The sequence below is a fragment of the Scyliorhinus torazame genome, chromosome 11 (genome assembly GCF_047496885.1).
Source record: "Scyliorhinus torazame isolate Kashiwa2021f chromosome 11, sScyTor2.1, whole genome shotgun sequence".
Classification (NCBI taxonomy): Eukaryota; Metazoa; Chordata; class Chondrichthyes; order Carcharhiniformes; family Scyliorhinidae; genus Scyliorhinus; species Scyliorhinus torazame.
In genome coordinates this window covers 184,527,539-184,549,632 of record NC_092717.1, presented here as the reverse complement: position 1 = coordinate 184,549,632, position 22,094 = coordinate 184,527,539, and the positions used below count along the sequence as shown (strand labels likewise).

Below are 22,094 nucleotides of genomic sequence, written 5' to 3'. Positions count from 1 at the left end.
GAGTCCGCCATGGAGCACGTGCGCAAGCGCTGCCTCCGACCCTGAAGTACGGGGCCCCGTATTTGCAGCAAAAGCGGCTAGCTTTACGCTAGTTCACTGCTAGCCCCCTGCAGGGCTAGGAATATGTGGCCCTTTCACGCCAGGTTTTCTGCCGTGAAAGTCCACAATTTCTACGACGGCGTGGGGACATAGTCCCAAAAACAGAGAATCCAGCCCCAGGATTTCAAAACCGAGATGAAAGTAATGATTTACCAGGCAGCAGTAATCGTTGCACCCCTATATGATTCAGAGACATGGCCAACCAACATGGCCAACCATGGCATCTCAGAGCATTGGAGAAGTACCCCCACTAGTGCTTTTGCAAGATCCTGTAAATCTGGAGGCAAGAAAGATGATCTTACAGCAGTGTAATCTCCCGAACCAACGCACTTAGCATTGAGGTGCTAATCACTCAAAACCAGCTCTGGTCGATGGGACATGTCGCCTGATGCAACTGCTCTTCTCGGAACTCGGCTGCAACAGGAATCCCCCAAGGCAGTGGAAATGCTTGAGGGATGTCCTCAAAGCAGCCCTGAAGAGGGCAAACATCCCTGCTGACTCATGGGAGACCCTAGCTTGTGACTGACCAAAGTGGAGCACACCCACTCGGGAAGGCACAGAACAAAGCGAGAGACTTTGTCAGGAACATGCAGAGGGAAAGTACAGGCATCAGAGGGCCTCCAAACAACCCCCCACTCAACCCTTCAAGTAACAGAATTTGCAGACCATGCATTGGACTTTTCAACCATCTCAGAGCCCATCGAACAGGAGTGGGAGCGATTCATCCTCAATGCCTAACCACTGCCTAAGAAGAAGGGGAAAACTTTCTGTATTGCTGAGTGGCCACATGTGGGCAACTGACAAGGAGCATTGCTTGGCGTGACAGTCAGGATTTCATTGGTGTCCAGTTTGTAAGAAAATTTACATTATGTTCCGGCCTCTTGTTAAGAGCACAGTTTATCGCACAGGCCCAATGGATCATTCACTGTGTGTGTCAGAAACTACTTGACCAAAGACGGCCTCGCAGCCAAAGCTGATTCTGTCCTGTGTCAATCCAGTGGCTGGGAGAGAACAGGATGGCATTCAGCTGCGACCAGTTGTTTTTTATAAATTGTGCATAGCCCGTCCATCTCAGTGTGTGGTATTTTTCAATTATTTTGCTGTGAAATTTTCCGGCCCTTCCTTCCGGCCGGATCTTCCGGTCCTGCCTAAGGCGATCTCCTACCTCCCAGCAGCGCGGCTGGTGGATAACACAAAAGGCCATCTGACCGGCAGATCCCGACAGCGGCCTCTGCTGCTCCAATCCCGCCGCGTGGGGGCCAGAAAATCCCACTGGTGTTTTAAAGGGATAGCTTACGAGTAACCTGCATGGCACCTTCTCAGCTATTGGCTGGTGCAATCTCTACCTTAAAAGATCTGCCATTGATTCAGCGTTTAGAAATGTTTGTCAGCAATCACCACTGATCTGACTTCAAATGGTGGGTTTTGGAGTGATCATTAAAGCACAATACAGGAGCGGCATGTGGCGCAGTGGTTAGCACTGGGACTGCAGTGCTGAGGACCCGGGTTCGAATCCCAGCCCTGGGTCACTGTCCGTGTGGAGTTTGCACATTCTCCCTGTGTCTGCGTGGGTTTCACCCCCACAACCCAAAGATGTGCAGGTTAGGTGGATTGGACACGCTGAATTGCCCCTTAATTGGAAAGAAAAATAATTGGGGACTCTAAATTTTTTTAAAAAATAGATTAAAGCACGATACAGGGACCATCACCGTCCAGAATCACCCTGGGAATTTGGGAAGGAATTACAATCAGGCTGCAATTTCAGCAGAGGAAAGGAAAGAGTAAAATTTCCTCATGGGTTCCGCTCGTTCTACCAGCCTCGTGTGGGTCTCCATTCAGCGACAATCCTCCCCTCTGAGTGTACATAGTAGACAGGATGCATTGCTGCAGCGGAACAGGCCTGCAGAGAGAGCGAGAGAGAGAGAGATAATGAGAGAGGAGACAAACCGATAGAATGGAGGTCGAGGCAGAGGATAAGGAAGAGAGGGAAAAGGAAAAAGAGACAGATGGAAGAGGAGATATAGAGAGAATGAGTGAATGGAGGGAGAGTGGTTAATGGAAAGAGAGGAGATAAAGCCAGGCAGGGAGAGAGAGGCAAATAAACAGGGAGAGAGAGAGTGGACAAGATAAAGAAGAAGGAGGGGAAGGAGAGAGAGATTTTGGAGGAGAGAAACAAGGGAGATAGAGGGACACCAGGTGAGGATAGATAGGGAGAAGGAGAGAATTAGTTAAAGACAGAGAAGGGAGGGATGGACAAGTGGAGAGGGAGTGGGAGAAAACAAGGAGAAAGGCAGGTAGGGAAGGGGAATGAGCGAGAAATAGATATGGAAGAAAGAAAAAGAAAGGGGGTAGAGAGGGGGCGTAGATGTGTCATGATTTGATCAGAACATATTAGACATTCATCATGTAAAGTTCTATCCAAATAGCAAATTTCCAACTTTTCCTTAGGCTACCTGTGCGAGGAGCAGTGGGGGATTTGGGTGGGCATGAGGCAGATGTCATGGTCCGGCAGAGGGGTGGGGGTGAGGCAGAGGGGTGGGGGTGAGGCAGAGGGGTGGGGGTGAGGCAAGGGGTGGGGGTGAGGCAGAGAGGTGGGGGTGAGGGAGAGGTTCATGGTCCGGCAGAGGGGTGGGGGTGAGGCAGAGGGGTGGGGGTGAGGCAGAGGGGTGGGGGTGAGGCAGAGGGGTGGGGGTGAGGCAGAGAGGTGGGGGTGAGGCAGAGGGGTGGGGGTGAGGCAGAGGGGTGGGGGTGAGGCAGAGGGGTGGGTGTGAGGCAGAGAGGTGGGGGTGAGGCAGAGGGGTGGGGGTGAGGCAGAGGGGTGGGGGTGAGGCAGAGGGGTGGGGGTGAGGCAGAGGGGTGGGTGTGAGGCAGAGAGGTGGGGGTGAGGCAGAGAGGTGGGGGTGAGGCAGAGGGGTGGGGGTGAGGCAGAGGGGTGGGTGTGGGGGTGAGGCAGAGGGGTGGGAGTGGGGGTGAGGCAGAGGGGTGGGGGTGAGGCAGAGAGGTGGGGGTGAGGCAGAGGGGTGGGTGTGGGGGTGAGGCAAAGGGGTGGGAGTGGGGGTGAGGCAGAGGGGTGGGGGTGAGGCAGAGGGGTGGGGGTGAGGCAGAGGGGTGGGGGTGAGGCAGAGAGGTGGGGGTGAGGCAGAGGGGTGGGTGTGGGGGTGAGGGAGAGGGGTGGGGGTGAGGCAGAGGGGTGGGGGTGAGGCAGAGGGGTGGGTGTGGGGGTGAGGCAGAGGGGTGGGAGTGGGGGTGATGCAGAGGGGTGGGGGTGAGGCAGAGAGGTGGGGGTGAGGCAGAGGGGTGGGGGTGAGGCAGAGAGGTGGGGGTGAGGCAGAGGGGTGGGGGTGAGGGAGAGGGGTGGGTGTGGGGGTGAGGCAGAGGGGTGGGGGTGAGGCAGAGAGGTGGGGTGAGGCAGAGGGGTGGGGGTGAGGCAGAGGGGTGGGTGTGGGGGTGAGGCAGAGGGGTGGGGGTGAGGCAGAGAGGTGGGGTGAGGCAGAGGGGTGGGGGTGAGGCAGAGGGGTGGGGGTGAGGCAGAGGGGTGGGAGTGGGGGTGATGCAGAGGGGTGGGGGTGAGGCAGAGAGGTGGGGGTGAGGCAGAGGGGTGGGGGTGAGGCAGAGGGGTGGGGGTGAGGCAGAGAGGTGGGGTGAGTCAGAGGGGTGGGGGTGAGGGAGAGGGGTGGGGGTGAGGCAGAGGGGTGGGGGTGAGGCAGAGAGATGGGGGTGAGGCAGAGGGGTGGGGGTGAGGCAGAGAGGTGGGGGTGAGGCAGAGGGGTGGGGGTGGGGGTGAGGCAGAGGGGTGGGGTGAGGGAGAGGGCTGGGGGTGATGCAGAGAGGTGGTGGTGAGGCAGAGAGGTGGGGGTGAGGCAGAGAGGTGGGGGTGAGGCAGAGAGGTGGGGGTGAGGCAGAGAGGTGGGGGTGAGGCAGAGAGGTGGGGGTGAGGCAGAGAGATGGGGGTGAGGCAGAGAGATGGGGGTGAGGCAGAGAGGTGGGGGTGGGGGTGAGGCAGAGGGGTGGGGGTGAGGCAGAGAGATGGGGGTGAGGCAGAGAGGTGGGGTTGAGGCAGAGAGGTGGGGGTGAGGCAGAGAGGTGGGGTGAGGCAGAGGGGTGGGGGTGAGGGAGAGGGCTGGGGGTGATGCAGAGGGGTGGGGGTGAGGCAGAGAGGTGGGGGTGAGGCAGAGAGGTGGGGGTGAGGCAGAGAGGTGGGGGTGAGGAAGAGGGGTGGGGGTGGGGGTGAGGCAGAGGGGTGGGGGTGAGGCAGAGAGGTGGGGGTGAGGCAGAGAGGTGGGGGTGAGGCAGAGGGGTGTGGGTGAGGCAGAGGGGTGGGAGTGGGGGTGATGCAGAGGGGTGGGGGTGAGGCAGAGAGGTGGGGGTGAGGCAGAGGGGTGGGGGTGAGGCAGAGGGGTGGGGGTGAGGCAGAGAGGTGGGGTGAGGCAGAGGGGTGGGGGTGAGGGAGAGGGGTGGGGGTGAGGCAGAGGGGTGGGGGTGAGGCAGAGAGATGGGGGTGAGGCAGAGGGGTGGGGGTGAGGCAGAGAGGTGGGGGTGAGGCAGAGGGGTGGGGGTGGGGGTGAGGCAGAGGGGTGGGGTGAGGGAGAGGGCTGGGGGTGATGCAGAGAGGTGGTGGTGAGGCAGAGAGGTGGGGGTGAGGCAGAGAGGTGGGGGTGAGGCAGAGAGGTGGGGCTGAGGCAGAGAGGTGGGGGTGAGGCAGAGAGGTGGGGGTGAGGCAGAGAGATGGGGGTGAGGCAGAGAGATGGGGGTGAGGCAGAGAGGTGGGTGTGGGGGTGAGGCAGAGGGGTGGGGGTGAGGCAGAGAGATGGGGGTGAGGCAGAGAGGTGGGGGTGAGGCAGAGAGGTGGGGGTTAGGCAGAGAGGTGGGGTGAGGCGTGGGGGTGAGGGAGAGGGCTGGGGGTGATGCAGAGGGGTGGGGGTGAGGCAGAGAGGTGGGGGTGAGACAGAGAGGTGGGGGTGAGGCAGAGAGGTGGGGGTGAGGCAGAGGGGTGGGGGTGGGGGTGAGGCAGAGGGGTGGGGGTGAGGCAGAGAGGTGGGGGTGAGGCAGAGAGGTGGGGGTGAGGCAGAGAGGTGGGGTGAGGCAGAGAGGTGGGGGTGAGGCAGAGGGGTGGGGGTGGGGGTGAGGCAGAGGGGTGGGGGTGAGGCAGAGGGGTGGGGGTGAGGGAGAGGGCTGGGGGTGATGCAGAGGGGTGGGGGTGAGGCAGAGGGGTGGGGGTGTGGGAGAGGGCTGGGGGTGATGCAGAGGGGTGGGGGTGAGGCAGAGAGGTGGGGGTGAGGCAGAGAGGTGGGGTGAGGCAGAGGGGTGGGGGTGGGGGTGAGGCAGAGGGGTGGGGGTGAGGCAGAGGGGTGGGGGTGAGGGAGAGGGCTGGGGGTGATGCAGAGGGGTGGGGGTGATGCAGAGGGGTGGGGGTGAGGCAGAGAGGTGGGGGTGAGGCAGAGAGGTGGGGTGAGGCAGAGGGGTGGGGGTGAGGCAGAGGGGTGGGGGTGAGGCAGAGGGGTGGGGGTGAGGCAGAGGGGTGTGGGTGAGGGAGAGGGGTGGAGTATGAGGGAGAGGGGTTGAGTGTGAGGCAGAGGGGTGGAGTGTGAGGGAGAGGGGTGGAGTGTGAGGCCGAGGGGTGGAGTGTGAGGGAGAGAGGTGGAGTGTGAGGGAGAGGGGTGGAGTGTGAGGGAGAGGGGTGGAGTGTGAGGGAGAGAGGTGGAGTGTGAGGGAGAGGGGTGGAGTGTGAGGCTGAGGGGTGGAGTGTGAGGGAGAGGGGTGGAGTGTGAGGGAGAGGGGTGGAGTGTGAGGGAGAGGGGTGGAGTGTGAGGGAGAGGGGTGGAGTGTGAGGGAGAGGGGTGGAGTGTGAGGGAGAGAGGTGGAGTGTGAGGGAGAGGGGTGGAGTGTGAGGGAGAGGGGTGGAGTGTGAGGCAGAGGGGTGGAGTGTGAGGGAGAGGGGTGGAGTGTGAGGGAGAGGGGTGGAGTGTGAGGGAGAGGGGTGGAGTGTGAGGGAGAGGGGTGGAGTGTGAGGCAGAGGGGTGGAGTGTGAGGGAGAGGGGTGGAGTGTGAGGCAGAGGGGTGGAGTGTGAGGGAGAGGGGTGGAGTGTGAGGGAGAGGGGTGGACTGTTGTTGCTCTCTTTGGTTGTTTCTAAACATGGCGGTCGATATGGTCGCCTTCCTTAATTCTAATTACGTTTGCTTTAGAGTCGCCAGGTATCTTTCGATACCGCCACAAGGTTCAAACCCGAATACTGATCAAAGAGTCGGTACACCAGTTAGTTAGTTCAAAGTCAATACTATTTAGTTACATATACAGCAATATCTACTCATGCACGAAATACTACAGACTAAACTACCACTACTGCTAAAGCCTATACTTAGCTTCGGGCGCCCACACAGTCAGAGGAACAATGGCCATTATTCGGTTCTGAGGCTGCTGGGATCGAAGTGGTAGAGGGGAACAGCTAAGGTCATCCGTCTGGTAGCGAACGTTGACCTTGGACTTACTTGCTTCTGGTGCAGCTGGTGGAAGGGTCTCTCCGCTTTGAGAGCTGATTCCAAGAGAGCGATTCTCTCTTGGGGCCTTCTTCTTATACCCGAAGGGGGCTTCGCGCGCTTTTGGGCGGGCCTTGAACTTGGCCCCAATCAATTGGGCCATTTCTTGATCACTCGCATTGATCCTGACCAATAAAGGGGTGGGTGCCCTGATGGCTGGGCATGTCCTCGGTGGCCGTTGGCCTGCTTTGATTTCTGCTTTTGGTTTGGGGAACTGGCGCCGCGAGGTCTGGGGCCAGATGGGTTATTTAAGTATCTTCCTTTGTTCCCGGAGATGGGCCATCCATGTGCTAACGGGCCTACAGTTTCAGTCTCGGCTGGGAGGTGTTTCTCCAATATGCAGACAGGCTCTGTGCCTGCTTGCTTTCTTAGCATTGTCCATATTTCCCTGTAATCTTTGCAAATGTCCATTTTGTATTCTGGAAGTGGCCATCCCAGATGGCTACACTCCCTCCTTGTGATGCTCAAAGCGAAACGTGAAGGATCACATTACCGTGTCGTCTTCGTTCTCCTCTCGAGTCGGGCACCCATAAGTACTGACAGGCTCTACACTGCTCTGTCCTATGAATTGCAACTTTTACCTAAATTATTTTATGTACATACATCATTATAAAATTCTACGGGGCACCATGACATTCAGGCATGCATTACAAAATAAGAAAACTGGAACCTCTAACTGTCCTTAACTAAACTAAACTCAATCATTCAAAAATAATTTACAACATCTTAAACTGTACAATAACAGCAACACAGGTCTCTCTGGCTTGGCAGTCAAGCACAGAGTTTTACATTTCCTTTATTAGAACAAACAAACACATAAAAAAATGGATGTACTTTAATTCACTTAAAGGGGTTGGGGGGTTTGTTGAAGTCCGAAAATAGGGGATCAGAATGTGTATACCGGAGTGCGGGAGGCTTTCCTCCGCCATTTCCTGAGTCTTAGTGTCTGAACGACACTGCAGAGTATCGCAATTACTAGTAGTGCTTCCACAACGTAGGACAGGGAATACCAGGTTATGAACTTGTCACACCAGTTTGGTGTATCGGTTACTATCTCGGGGTACAGTGTATGGACGGGGTGGGAAACATTCACGGCCTGTGTGGTACGGGTCAGGGGGGTAGCGTCCGTGCGCAACTGGAGGGATCCCGCTAAGATCCAACTGTAGAGTATGATGGTTGTCTTCATCTTTTCTTCTTCTTTCGTCTTCTTGAGGCTTCTGTGGTTCTGGAGTTCTATGGGCACAAGCATAATTTCTGTTATTATCTTGTTTAAGATCTTGTATGTCAGTCTGTCGGTCCTTTTATTGCCAATTACCCGTTATAATTGGTCACCATCTGTGACTCCCTCATTTTTTTTAAAAACCAAATATTTGGGGCAAGACATTCGAGATAATACTGACACAGCGCGAGCCGTCTCGCAGCCTGTGCGATCTACCATCCCAGTGTTTGAGGATGTAAATAGCATTTGGAAGCAACCTAAGGGTCGCCGTAAACAAACAGAAGAGTTTTGAACTAAAAGTGCCAAATGTGGTGCGTATGGGCCGCGACGGGTAAGAATGGGTGGAATCCCCGGGTAGGACGGTGACCAGTGCCATTTGTGCTCTACCTGAGCACAGCTGACCAGATGGGGGTCCTCAGGCAGGGCGGGGACCAGTGCCATTTCTCCACTGCCTGAGTGACCGGGGAAGAACGGTAAGAATTTGTGATCGTCGTGGGGGTTGCCTTTTGTGGCTATCTTCTACCTTCAAAGCAGAAGAGTAGCTATGATCGGTTGTCTGCGGACAAACTTGTTCCTTTAACTGCCAGTGGGCGTTAAAAGAGTGGTGGCGTGGGGCCATGAAAAACTTTAAATGAACAAACAACATTCAACATTTACAGTAACAAACATTTAACGTAACACACAAACATTCCAAAAATCATGCAGGTTCCATCAGAAAGAACAACACCGTAAATCACATTTGGCTTGGGGTGTAACTAGCATATGGAGTCAGTGTAGTGTGACCGAAGAAGAGAGGAAGGAGAGAAACAAAAATGAAGTGGCCTTGCTGAGGTGTCCCTGCCATGAGAAGTGGTGAGTAAGCGCTCACAGTTTACATGGGGCAGCTGGGACCTTGCAGCTGCTGTGGGTGGTGTTCTCCTTCATTTTTATTTTTTATTTTTTTAAATTTTAAAGTACCCAATTCATTTTTTCAAATTAAGGGGCAATTTAGTGTGGCCAATCCACCTAGGCTGCACATTTTTGAGTTGTGGGGGCGAAACCCACGCAAACACGGGCAGAATGTGCAAACACCACACGGACAGTGACCCAGAGCCAGGATTGAACCTGGGACCTCGGCGCCGTGAGGCAGCAGTGCTATCCACTGCACCACCGTGCTGCCCTGTGTTCTCCTTCATATCTGGGGGTTAGTCTAGATGGTGGTGGGGGTCTCCTGCAATCTCAGGTGAAGTGTCCTGACTGCCCCAGTTGTAACATGACCCCTGGGGCACGTAAGGTGGAGCAGGCTCTCTGGGGTATTGCTCCCTTGGGTACGGTCCCCTGGGTGGGGGGTTGGGGCTGTTGGTGTCGTTGCTGATTCGGGGTGCATTTGTGGGATGATTCCGTTGCTGTTTCAGGGGGCTTCACATTCTCGTGCATAGTGTCCTAATTGTCCACAATTATAACACTCAAAGAACAACAAAGAAGAACAAAGAAATGTACAGCACAGGAACAGGCCCTTCGGCCCTCCAAGCCCGTGCCGACCATGCTGCCCGACTAAACTACAATCTTCTACACTTCCTGGGTCCGTATCCCTCTATTCCCATCCTATTCATGTATTTGTCAAGATGCCCCTTAAATGTCACTATCGTCCCTGCTTCCACCACCTCCTCCGGTAGCGAGTTCCAGGCACCCACTACCCTCTGCGTAAAAAACTTGCCTCGTACATCTACTCTAAACCTTGCCCCTCTCACCTTAAACCTATGCCCCCTAGTAATTGACCCCTCTACCCTGGGGAAAAGCCTCTGACTATCCACTCTGTCTATGCCCCTCATAATTTTGTATACCTCTATCAGGTCTCCCCTCAACCTCCTTCGTTCCAGTGAGAACAAACCGAGTTTATTCAACCGCTCCTCATAGCTAATGCCCTCCATACCAGGCAACATTCTGGTAAATCTCTTCTGCACCCTCTCTAAAGCCTCCACATCCTTCTGGTAGTGTGGCGACCAGAATTGAACACTATACTCCAAGTGTGGCCTAACTAAGGTTCTATACAGCTGCAACATGACTTGCCAATTCTTATACTCAATGCCCCGGCAAATGAAGGCAAGCATGCCGTATGCCTTCTTGACTACCTTCTCCACCTGTGTTGCCCCTTTCAGTGACCTGTGGACCTGTACTCCTAGATCTCTTTGACTTTCAATACTCTTGAGGGTTCTACCATTCACCGTATATTCCCTACCTGCATTAGACCTTCCAAAATGCATTACCTCACATTTGTCCGGATTAAACTCCATCTGCCATCTTTCCGCCCAAGTCTCCAAACAATCTAAATCCTGCTGTATCCTCCGACAGTCCTCATCACTATCCGCAATTCCACCAACCTTTGTGTCGTCTGCAAACTTACTAATCAGACCAGTTACATTTTCCTCCAAATCATTTATATATACTACAAAGAGCAAAGGCCCCAGCACTGATCCCTGTGGAACACCACTGGTCACAGCCCTCCAATTAGAAAAGCATCCTTCCATTGCTACTCCCTGCCTTCTATGGCCTAGCCAGTTCTGTATCCACCTTGCCAGCTCACCCCTGATCCCGTGTGACTTCACCTTTTGTACTAGTCTACCATGAGGGACCTTGTCAAAGGCCTTGCTGAAGTCCATATAGACAACATCAACTGCCCTACCTGCATCAATCATCTTAGTGACCTCCTCAAAAAACTCTATCAAGTTAGTGAGACACGACCTCCCCTTCACAAAACCGTGCTGCCTCTCACTAATACGTCCATTTGCTTCCAAATGGGAGTAGATCCTGTCTCTAAGAATTCTCTCCAGTAATTTCCCTACCACTGACGTAAGGCTCACCGGCCTGTAGTTCCCGGGATTATCCTTGCTACCCTTCTTAAACAGAGGAACAACATTGGCTATTCTCCAGTCCTCCGGGACATCCCCCGAAGACAGCGAGGATACAAAGATTTCCGTCAAGGCCTCAGCAATTTCCTCTCCAGCCTCCTTCAGTATTCTGGGGTAGATCCCATCAGGCCCTGGGGACTTATCTACCTTAATATTTTTTAAGACACCCAACACCTCTTCTTTTTGGATCTCAATGTGACCCAGGCTATCTACACACCCTTCTCCAGACTCAACATCTACCAATTCCTTCTCTTTGGTGAATACTGATGCAAAGTATTCATTTAGTACCTCGCCCATTTCCTCTGGCTCCACACATAGATTCCCTTGCCTATCCTTCAGTGGGCCAACCCTTTCCCTGGCTACCCTTTTGCTTTTTATGTACGTGTAAAAAGCCTTGGGATTTTCCTTAACCCTACTTGCCAATGACTTTTCGTGACCCCTTCTAGCCCTCCTGACTCCTTGCTTAAGTTCCTTCCTACTTTCCTTATATTCCACGCAGGCTTCGTCTGTTCCCAGCCTTTTAGCCCTGATAAATGCCTCCTTTTTCTTTTTGACGAGGCCTACAATATCTCTCGTCATCCAAGGTTCCCGAAAATTGCCGTATTTATCCTTCTTCCTCACAGGAACATGCCAGTCCTGAATCCCTTTCAACTGCCACTTGAAAGCCTCCCACATGTCAGATGTTGATTTGCCCTCAAACATCCGCCCCCAATCGATGTTCTTCAGTTCCCGCCTAATGTTGTTATAATTAGCCTTCCCCCAATTTAGCACATTCATCCTAGGACCACTCTTATCCTTGTCCACCAGTACTTTAAAACGTACTGAATTGCGGTCACTGTTACCGAAATGCTCCCCTACTGAAACATCTACCACCTGGCCGGGCTCATTCCCCAATACCAGGTCCAGTACCGCCCCTTCCCTAGTTGGACTGTCTACATATTGTTTTAAGAAGCCCTCCTAGATGCTCCTTACAAACTCCGCCCCGTCTAAGCCCCTGGCACTAAGTGAGTCCCAGTCAATATTGGGGAAGTTGAAGTCTCCCATCACCACAACCCTGTTGTTTTTACTCTTTTCCAAAATCTGTCTACCTATCTGCTCCTCTATCTCCCGCTGGCTGTTGGGAGGCCTGTAGTAAACCCCCAACATTGTGACTGCACCCTTCTTATTCCTGATCTCTACCCATATAGCCTCACTGCCCTCTGAGGTGTCCTCTCGCAGTACAGCTGTGATATTCTCCCGAACCAGTAGCGCAACTCCGCCTCCCCTTTTACATCCCCCTCTATCCCGCCTGAAACATCTAAATCCTGGAACGTTTAGCTGCCAATCCTGCCCTTCCCTCAACCAGGTCTCTGTAATGGCACTCCTGGGATTTGGGTTGCTGTGGGCTGTTCCTGCCCTCATTTACCCATGCGGGGTTCTGGTGCGTCCTAACTGGACGCTTGTCTGCCTGTTCTTCCTTGGTCTTAACAAATACGGTTTTGCCTTGGATGGACTGTTCCCAAGTGCGGGACAATCTTTTCAAAACCCATTTCTCGTTGTGGGCCTCGTCTGATGGGTCGTGATTTGCGCAAGCTCGCTCCTGCCTCTGTCGCATGAGAGACTAGGATGCGAGTCCATTTGGCCATATTATCTGGGGACAAATGGGCGCGGGCTAACTCTCCGAATACTGCTGTGAAATGTATCCACAAGCGTTCAGCAAACGCTGTGGGGTGCTCTGTCTTCTTTTGCCTACACTTGATTAGGCCTTCTACGGGGTCTCCTTTGTTATAGCCGATCGTATCTAGGATCGCTGTGCGCATTTCTTGAAGTGTGCCTCCTCCTACATTCTGTGGGTTGGGAAGGGCTGCCACGACTGAAGGGTCGAGGCTTAAAACTGTGAGCTTCACTTGCTCCTTTTCATCCAGGCCATACATGGTAGTCTGCTGTTTTACCCTTGCAAAGAACTGGTGGGGGTCCGATGTGGGTAGGAACGGTGTAATCTTATCACACGCGTCTCTTAATTGGGTGACGGTTAACGGGGTAGTGTATAGAAAATCTGAGTCTCCTTCTGCTGCGGCCCTGCAGTGTGTGGTTACAGGGTTCATAGGGGTGTGTTCTGCTTGTGCAGTCGGGGGTTGGGGTGCTTTTTGTTTCTGGGGTTTTTCCTGTGTACATGTCCCATGAATATATCTGTGGACAGTCTCATTTTACTCCTGCCAATCAGAGCCATTTTCCTGGTCTAACTGGGGTCCAAACGTGCTCTGAAACCCATTCTGAACAGAAAGCAGAGATTGCAATTCTGCAATTTGCTTCCGGCACTTTGCGCGATCTACCGAGCTCTGCCTTTGTTCCGGGGTGGAAGTGTGGAGGGCTCGTAGGGCTGCTTTTAAATCGCTGCACTGTTTCTGCAACTGCTCAACCTGTTGTTCGGTTTCCTGTCTTACCAACACCGTGCGTTGCATGTCCTGGTAGGCTTTATCATATTGGGACTGAAAGCTGCTAAAATGGGTGAGACAAGACTGGTGTGCCCGCTTGGCATCCTCCACCTCCTTGTCGCTCCCCGCTAACTGCTCTCTCAGTTCCTTGTTCTCTCTCTCATATCCGTTCACATCTCCTTCACTACTCTTGTCTCTCTCCTCAATCTCTCTACGGAGCGTCCTAACAACCTCCTCTGTGCCTCGCAATTGTGCCAAGCAGGACACGATTGCCATCGGCTTGCAAGTTTTCCCTAAGCTCTTCTTATGGACCTCTGTCAGGTTCTCCCACCAAGTATGTCCTATACTCCTGGGGCCTGTTTCATCATTGGCGCAGAATTCACTCCAAAGGGGCCATCCTTTCCCTTTGAGATATTTTCTGATCTCTTCTTTCCATACGGGACGCTGTCCTACTCTACTGGTCGCTGCAACCTCGAATTCCTGGGGGTTCATAAGGCATTCCATCACCTTCATTGCCATTTTCTCTCTATCTCTGGGTTCTCTACTGAATTTGGAACAGGGGGTGATAAAGTGGTGATGTAAACACGGGTACGGCTTACGCTATTTTCCGGCCTACAAAACTCCAGACAGTTTTACACAACAAAATCTCTCAGGTTTACCTTATATCCCTGTTAGTACGCATGCATTAACACACTTCCGAATCTTGGAGGTTTGATCAGTATCGTTCTTACACTTGTGGGTTTTCTGTTTCAAATTGGATTCCAATTCAAATTTGGGTTCTCTCGGAGTGACTAGGCCACTTCTAGGTCGAGTCCCGTCAGAGGTCGCCAGTAAATGTTGCTCTCTTTGGTTGTTTCTAAACATGGCGGTCAATATGGTCGCCTTCCTTAATTCTAATTACGTTTGCTTTAGAGTCGCCAGGTATCTTTCGATACCGCCACAAGGTTCAAACTCGAATACTGATCAAAGAGTCGGTACACCAGTTAGTTAGTTCAAAGTCAATACTATTTAGTTACATATACAGCAATATCTACTCATGCACAAAATACTACAGACTAAACTACCACGACTGCTAAAGCCTATACTTAGCTTCGGGCGCCCACTCAGTCAGAGGAACAGTGGCCATTGTTCGGTTCCGAGGCTGCTGGGGTCGAAGTGGTAGAGGGGAAACAGCTAAGGTCATCCGTCTGGTAGCGAGCGTTGACCTTGGACTTACTTGCTTCTGCTGTAGCTGGTGGAAGGGTCTCTCCGCTTTGAGAGCTGATTCCAAGAGAGCGATTCTCTCTTGGGGCCTTCTTCTTATACCCGAAGGGGGCTTCGCGCTCTTTGGGCGGGCCTTGAACTTGGCCCCAATCAATTGGGCAATTTCTTGATCACTCGCATTGATCCTGACCAATAGGGGTGGGTGCCCTGATGGCTGGGCGTGTCCTCGGTGGCCGTTGGCCTGCTTTGATTTCTGCTTTCGGTTTGGGGAACTGGCGCCGCGAGGTCTGGGGCCAGATCGGTTACTGAAGTATCTTCCTTTGTTCCCGGAGATGGGCCATCCATGTGCTAACGGGCCTACAGTTTCAGTCTCATCTGGGAGGTGTTTCTCCAATATGCAGACAGGCTCTGTGCCTGCTTGCTTTCTTAACCTTGTCCTTATTTCCCTGTAATCTTTGCAAATGTCCATTTTGTATTCTGGAAGTGGTCATCCCAGATGGCTACAGTGTGAGGCAGAGGGGTGGGGGTGAGGGAGAGGGGTGGAGTGTGAGGCAGAGGGGTGGGGGTGAGGGAGAGGGGTAGAGTGTGAGTGAGAGGGTGGAATGTGAGGGAGAGGGGTGGCGTGTGAGGCAGAGGGGTGGCGTGTGAGGCAGAGGGGTGGAGTGGGTGGCAGAGGGGTGGAGTGTGAGGCCGAGGGGTGGAGTGTGAGGGAGAGGGGTGGGGTGTGAGGCAGAGGGGTGGAGTGTGAGGCAGAGGGGTGGGGTGTGAGGCAGAGGGGTGGAGTGTGAGGCAGGGGGTGGGGTGTGAGGCAGAGGGGTGGAGTGTGAGGCAGAGGGGTGGAGTGTGAGGGAGAGGGTGGAATGTGAGGGAGAGGGGTGGAATGTGAGGCTGAGGGGTGGAGTGTGAGGGAGAGGGGTGGAATGTGAGGGAGAGGGGTGGGGGTGAGGGAGAGGGGTGGAGTGTGAGGCCGAGGGGTGGAGTGTGAGGCTGAGGGGTGGAGTGTGAGGCTGAGGGGTGGAATGTGAGGGAGAGGGTTGGAGTGTGAGGGAGAGGGGTGGAGTGTGAGGGAGAGGGGTGGATTGTGAGTGAGAGGGGTGGAGTGTGAGGGAGAGGGGTGGAGTGTGAGGGAGAGGGGTGGAGTGTGAGGGAGAGGGGTGGAGTGTGAGGCTGAGGGGTGGAGTGTCAGGGAGAGGGGTGGAGTGTGAGGGAGAGGGGTGGAGTGTGAGGCCGAGGGGTGGAGTGTGAGGGAGAGGGGTGGAGTGTGAGGCCGAGGGGTGGAGTGTGAGGGATAGGGTGGAGTGTGAGGCCGAGGGGTGGAGTGTGAAGCAGAGGGGTGGAGTGTGAGGGAGAGGGGTGGAGTGTGAGGGAGAGGGGTGGAGTGTGAGGCAGAGGGGTGGAGTGTGAGGGAGAGGGGTGGGGTGTGAGGCAGAGGGGTGGAGTGTGAGGGAGAGGGGTGGAGTGTGAGGCCGAGGGGTGGAGTGTGAGGGAGAGGGGTGGAGTGTGAGGCTGAGGGGTGGAGTGTGAGGGAGAGGGGTGGAGTGTGAGGGAGAGGGGTGGAGTGTGAGGGAGAGGGGTGGAGTGTGAGGCTGAGGGGTGGAGTGTGAGGCAGAGGGGTGGAGTGTGAGGCTGAGGGGTGGAGTGTGAGGCTGAGGGGTGGAGTGTGAGGGAGAGGGGTGGAGTGTGAGGAGGGGTGGAGTGTGAGGGAGAGGGGTGGAGTGTGAGGGAGAGGGGTGGAGTGTGAGGGAGAGGGGTGGAGAGTGAGGGAGAGGGGTGGAGTGTGAGGGAGAGGGGTGGAGTGTGAGGGAGAGGGGTGGAGTGTGAGGGAGAGGGGTGGAGTGTGAGGAGTGGTGGAGTGTGAGGGAGAGGGGTGGAGTGTGAGGAGGGGTGGAGTGTGAGGGAGGGGGTGGAGTGTGAGGGAGAGGGGTGGAGTGTGAGGGAGAGGGGTGGAGAGTGAGGGAGAGGGGTGGTGTGTGAGGGAGAGGGGTGGAGTGTGAGGGAGAGGGGTGGAGTGTGAGGGAGAGGGGTGGAGTGTGAGGCTGAGGGGTGGAGTGTGAGGGAGAGGGGTGGAGTGTGAGGGAGAGGGGTGGAGTGTGAGGGAGAGGGGTGGAGTGTGAGGCTGAGGGGTGGAGTGTGAGGCAGAGGGGTGGAGTGTGAGGCTGAGGGGTGGAGTGTGAGGCTGAGGGGTGGAGTGTGAGGGAGAGGGGTGGAATGTGAGGGAGAGGGGTGGAGTGTGAGGGAGAGGGGTGGAGTGTGAGGAGGGGTGGAGTGCGAGGGAGAGGGGTGGAGTGTGAGGGAGAGGGGTGGAGTGTGAGGGAGAGGGGTGGAGAGTGAGGGAGAGGGGTGGAGTGTGAGGGAGAGGGGTGGAGTGTGAGGGAGAGGGGTGGAGTGTGAGGCTGAGGGGTGGAGTGTGAGGCAGAGGGGTGGAGTGTGAGGGAGAGGGGTGGAGTGTGAGGCTGAGGGGTGGAGTGTGAGGCAGAGGGGTGGAGTGTGAGGGAGAGGGGTGGAGTGTGAGGGAGAGGGGTGGAGTGTGAGGGAGAGGGGTGGAGTGTGAGGCCGAGGGGTGGAGTGTGAGGCCGAGGGGTGGAGTGTGATGCAGAGGGGTGGAGTGTGAGGCAGAGGGGTGGAGTGTGAGGGAGAGGGGTGGAGTGTGAGGCTGAGGGGTGGAGTGTGATGGAGAGGGGTGGAGTGTGAGGCTGAGGGGTGGAGTGTGAGGGAGAGGGGTGGAGTGTGAGGCAGAGGGGTGGAGTGTGAGGGAGAGGGTTGGAGTGTGAGGGAGAGGGGTGGAGTGTGAGGGAGAGGGGTGGAGTGTGAGGGAGAGGGGTGGAGTGTGAGGGAGAGGGTTGGAGTGTGAGGCTGAGGGGTGGAGTGTGAGGTAGAGGGGTGGAGTGTGAGGGAGAGGGTTGGAGTGTGAGGCTGAGGGGTGGAGTGTGAGGCTGAGGGGTGGAGTGTGAGGCAGAGGGGTGGAGTGTGAGGCAGAGGGGTGGAGTGTGAGGCTGAGGGGTGGAGTGTGAGGCCGAGGGATGGAGTGTGAGGCTGAGGGGTGGAGTGTGAGGCAGAGGGGTGGAGTGTGAGGGAGAGGGGTGGAGTGTGAGGCCGAGGGGTGGAGTGTGAGGGAGAGGGGTGGAGTGTGAGGCTGAGGGGTGGAGTGTGAGGCTGAGGGGTGGAGTGTGAGGCTGAGGGGTGGAGTGTGAGGCTGAGGGGTGGAGTGTGAGGCCGAGGGATGGAGTGTGAGGTAGAGGGGTGGAGTGTGAGGGAGAGGGGTGGAGTGTGAGGGAGAGGGGTGGAGTGTGAGGGAGAGGGGTGGAGTGTGATGGAGAGGGGTGGAGTGTGAGGCTGAGGGGTGGAGTGTGAGGGAGAGGGGTGGAGTGTGAGGGAGAGGGGTGGAGTGTGAGGGAGAGGGGTGGAGTGTGAGGGAGAGGGGTTGAGTGTGAGGCTGAGGGGTGGAGTGTGAGGGAGAGGGGTGGAGTGTGAGGGAGAGGGGTGGAGTGTGAGGGAGAGGGGTGGAGAGTGAGGCAGAGGGGTGGAGTGTGAGGCAGAGGGGTGGAGTGTGAGGCCGAGGGGTGGAGTGTGAGGGAGAGGTGTGGAGTGTGAGGCTGTGGGGTGGAGAGTGAGGCCGATTGGCGGAGTGTGAGGCCGAGGGTTGGAGAGTGAGAGTCTGAGGGGTGGAGTGTGAGGCCGAGGGGTGGAGTGTGAGGCAGAGGGGTGGAGTGTGAGGCAGAGGGGTGGAGTGTGAGGCAGAGGGGTGGTGTGTGAGGGAGAGGGGTGGAGAGTGAGGGAAAGAGATGGAGTGTGAGGCAGAGGGGTGGAGTGTGAGGGAGAGGGGTGGAGTGTGAGGCTGAGGGGTGGAGTGTGAGGGAGAGGGGTGGAGTGTGAGGCTGAGGGGTGGAGTGTGAGGGAGAGGGGTGGAGTGTGAGGCAGAGGGGTGGAGTGTGAGGCCGAGGGGTGGAGTGTGAGGCCGAGGGGTGGAGTGTGAGGCAGAGGGGTGGAGTGTGAGGCAGAGGGGTGGAGTGTGAGGCAGAGGGGTGGAGTGTGAGGGAGAGGGGTGGAGTGTGAGGGAGAGGGGTGGAGTGTGAGGCAGAGGGGTGGAGAGTGAGGGAAAGAGATGGAGTGTGAGGCAGAGGGGTGGAGTGTGAGGCAGAGGGGTGGAGTGTGAGGGAGAGGGGTGGAGTGTGAGGCTGAGGGGTGGAGTGTGAGGGAGAGGGGTGGAGTGTGAGGGAGAGGGGTGGAGAGTGAGGGAAAGAGATGGAGTGTGAGGCAGAGGGGTGGAGTGTGAGGGAGATGGGTGGAGTGTGAGGCAGAGGGGTGGAGAGTGAGGGAAAGAGATGGAGTGTGAGGGAGAGGGGTGGAGTGTGAGGGAGAGGGGTGGAGTGTGAGGCTGAGGGGTGGAGTGTGAGGCAGAGGGGTGGAGTGTGAGGCAGAGGGGTGGAGTGTGAGGGAGAGGGGTGGAGTGTGAGGGAGAGGGGTTGATTGTGAGGCAGAGGGGTGGAGTGTGAGGCAGAGGGGTGGAGTGTGAGGCAGAGGGGTGGAGTGTGAGGCAGAGGGGTGGAGTGTGAGGGAGAGGGGTGGAGTGTGAGGGAGAGGGGTAGAGTGTGAGGCAGAGGGGTGGAGTGTGAGGGAGAGAGGTGGAGTGTGAAGCAGAGGGGTGGAGAGTGAGGGAAAGAGATGGAGTGTGAGGCAGTGGGGTGGAGTGTGAGGCAGAGGGGTGGAGTGTGAGGGAGAGGGGTGGAGTGTGAGGCTGAGGGGTGGAGTGTGATGGAGAGGGGTGGAGTGTGAGGGAGAGGGGTGGAGAGTGAGGGAAAGAGATGGAGTGTGAGGCAGAGGGGTGGAGTGTGAGGGAGATGGGTGGAGTGTGAGGCAGAGGGGTGGAGAGTGAGGGAAAGAGATGGAGTGTGAGGGAGAGGGGTGGAGTGTGAGGGAGAGGGGTGGAGTGTGAGGCTGAGGGGTGGAGTGTGAGGCAGAGGGGTGGAGTGTGAGGGAGAGGGGTGGAGTGTGAGGGAGAGGGGTGGAGAGTGAGGCAGAGGGGTAGAGTGTGAGGCAGAGGGGTAGAGTGTGAGGGAGAGGGGTGGAGTGTTAGGCAGAGGGGTAGAGTGTGAGGGAGAGGGGTGGAGAGTGAGGCCGAGGGGTGGAGTGTGAGGCTGAGGGGTGGAGTGTGAGGCCGAGGGGTGGAGAGTGAGGCAGAGGGGTGGAGAGTGAGGCAGAGGGGTGGAGTGTGAGGCAGAGGGGTGGAGTGTGAGGCAGAGGGGTGGAGTGTGAGGCAGAGGGGTGGAGTGTGAGGGAGAGGGGTGGAGTGTGAGGGAGAGGGGTGGAGAGTGAGGGAAAGAGATGGAGTGTGAGGCTGAGGGGTGGAGTGTGAGGGAGAGGGGTGGAGTGTGAGGCTGAGGGGTGGAGTGTGAGGCCGAGGGGTGGAGTGTGAGGCTGAGGGGTGGAGTGTGAGGGATAGGGTGGAGTGTGCGGCTGAGGGGTGGAGTGTGAGGGAGAGGGGTGGAGTGTGAGGCTGAGGGGTGGAGTGTGAGGGAGAGGGGTGGAGTGTGAGGCTGAGGGGTGGAGTGTGAGGGAGAGAGGTGGGTGTGAGGGATAGGGTGGAGAGTGAGGCTGAGGGGTGGAGTGTGAGGCTGAGGGGTGGAGTGTGAGGCCGAGGGGTGGGGGTGAGGGAGAGGGGTGGAGTGTGAGGCCGAGGGGTGGAGTGTGAGGGAGAGGGGTGGAATGTGAGGAAGAGGGTGGAATGTGAGGGAGAGGGGTGGAGAGTGAGGCTGAGGGGTGGAGTGTGAGGGAGCGGGGTGGAGTGTGAGGCAGAGGGGTGGAGTGTGAGGGAGAGGGGTGGAGTGTGAGGCAGAGGGGTGGAGTGTGAGGGAGAGGGGTGGATTGTGAGGGAGAGGGGTGGAGTGTGAGGGAGAGGGGTGGAGTGTGAGGCCGAGGGGTGGAGTGTGAGGCAGAGGGTGGAATGTGAGGGAGAGGGGTGGAGTGTGAAGCCGAGGGGTGGAGTGTGAGGGAGAGGGGTGGAGTGTGAGGCCGAGGGGTGGAGTGTGAGGCAGAGGGTGGAATGTGAGGGAGAGGGGTGGAGTGTGAGGCCGAGGGGTGGAGTGTGAGGGAGAGGGGTGGAATGTGAGGGAGAGGATGGAATGTGAGGGAGAGGGGTGGAGAGTGAGGCTGAGGGGTGGAGTGTGAGGCAGAGGGTGGAATGTGAGGGAGAGGGGTGGAGTGTGAGGCCGAGGGGTGGAGTGTGAGGCAGAGGGGTGGAGTGTGAGGGAGAGGGGTGGAGTGTGAGTGAGAGGGGTGGAGTGTGAGGGAGAGGGGTGGAGTGTGAGGCCGAGGGGTGGAGTGTGAGGCAGAGGGTGGCATGTGAGGGAGAGGGGAGGAGTGTGAGGCCGAGGGGTGGAGTGTGAGGGAGAGGGCTGGAATGTGAGGGAGAGGGTGGAATGTGAGGGAGAGGGGTGGAGAGTGAGGCTGAGGGGTGGAGTGTGAGGGAGAGGGTGGAATGTGAGGGAGAGGGGTGGAGTGTGAGGCTGAGGGGTGGAGTGTGAGGGAGAGGGGTGGAGTGTGAGGGAGAGGGGTGGTGTGTGAGGCCGAGGGGTGGAGTGTGAGGGAGAGGGGTGGAGTGTGAGGCTGAGGGGTGGAGTGTGAGGGATAGGGTGGAGTGTGAGGGAGAGGGGTGGAGTGTGAGGGAGAGGGGTGGAGTGTGAGGCAGAGGGGTGGAGTGTGAGGGAGAGGGGTGGAGTGTGAGGCCGAGGGGTGGAGTGTGAGGGAGAGGGGTGGAGTGTGAGGCTGAGCGGTGGAGTGTGAGGGATAGGGTGGAGTGTGAGGGAGAGGGGTGGAGTGTGAGGCTGAGGGGTGGAGTGTGAGGGAGAGGGGTGGAGTGTGAGGCAGAGGGGTGGAGTGTGAGGCCGAGGGGTGGAGTGTGAGGCCGAGGTGTGGAGTGTGAGGCAGAGGGGTGGAGTGTGAGGCAGAGGGGTGGAGTGTGAGGCAGAGGGGTGGAGTGTGAGGGAGAGGGGTGGAGTGTGAGGGAGAGGGGTGGAGTGTGAGGCAGAGGGGTGGAGTGTGAGGGAGAGAGGTGGAGTGTGAGGCAGAGGGGTAGAGAGTGAGGGAAAGAGATGGAGTGTGAGGCAGAGGGGTGGAGTGTGAGGCAGAGGGGTGGAGTGTGAGGGAGAGGGGTGGAGTGTGAGGCTGAGGGGTGGAGTGTGAGGGAGAGGGGTGGAGTGTGAGGGAGAGGGGTGGAGAGTGAGGGAAAGAGATGGAGTGTGAGGCAGAGGGGTGGAGTGTGAGGGAGATGGGTGGAGTGTGAGGCAGAGGGGTGGAGAGTGAGGGAAAGAGATGGAGTGTGAGGGAGAGGGGTGGAGTGTGAGGGAGAGGGGTGGAGTGTGAGGCTGAGGGGTGGAGTGTGAGGCAGAGGGGTGGAGTGTGAGGCAGAGGGGTGGAGTGTGAGGGAGAGGGGTGGAGTGTGAGGGAGAGGGGTGGATTGTGAGGCAGAGGGGTGGAGTGTGAGGCAGAGGGGTGGAGTGTGAGGCAGAGGGGTGGAGTGTGAGGCAGAGGGGTGGAGTGTGAGGGAGAGGGGTGGAGTGTGAGGGAGAGGGGTGGAGTGTGAGGCAGAGGGGTGGAGTGTGAGGGAGAGAGGTGGAGTGTGAAGCAGAGGGGTGGAGAGTGAGGGAAAGAGATGGAGTGTGAGGCAGAGGGGTGGAGTGTGAGGCAGAGGGGTGGGGTGTGAGGGAGAGGGGTGGAGTGTGAGGCTGAGGGGTGGAGTGT

The 22,094-nt window shown here is 57.0% G+C and overlaps 1 protein-coding gene across 3 annotated transcripts in view; it reads right to left on the bottom strand.

Annotated features, from left to right (window-relative positions):
• Positions 1–1,756: 1,756 nt before the first annotated feature.
• The window catches only part of LOC140385704 (D-serine dehydratase), a 227,584-nt gene continuing 207,246 nt past the window's right edge, over positions 1,757–22,094 (bottom strand). For 2 of the 3 annotated variants that reach the window (XM_072468143.1, XM_072468142.1), the window contains exon 8: positions 1,757–1,999. In XM_072468143.1, coding sequence (XP_072324244.1) covers positions 1,910–1,999 — 90 coding nt within the window. In that variant the 3' untranslated portion in view covers positions 1,757–1,909. Of the gene's footprint in view, positions 2,000–6,357; positions 7,867–22,094 lie in introns of those variants that run through there. The other variant, XM_072468144.1, reaches the window with a different exon arrangement.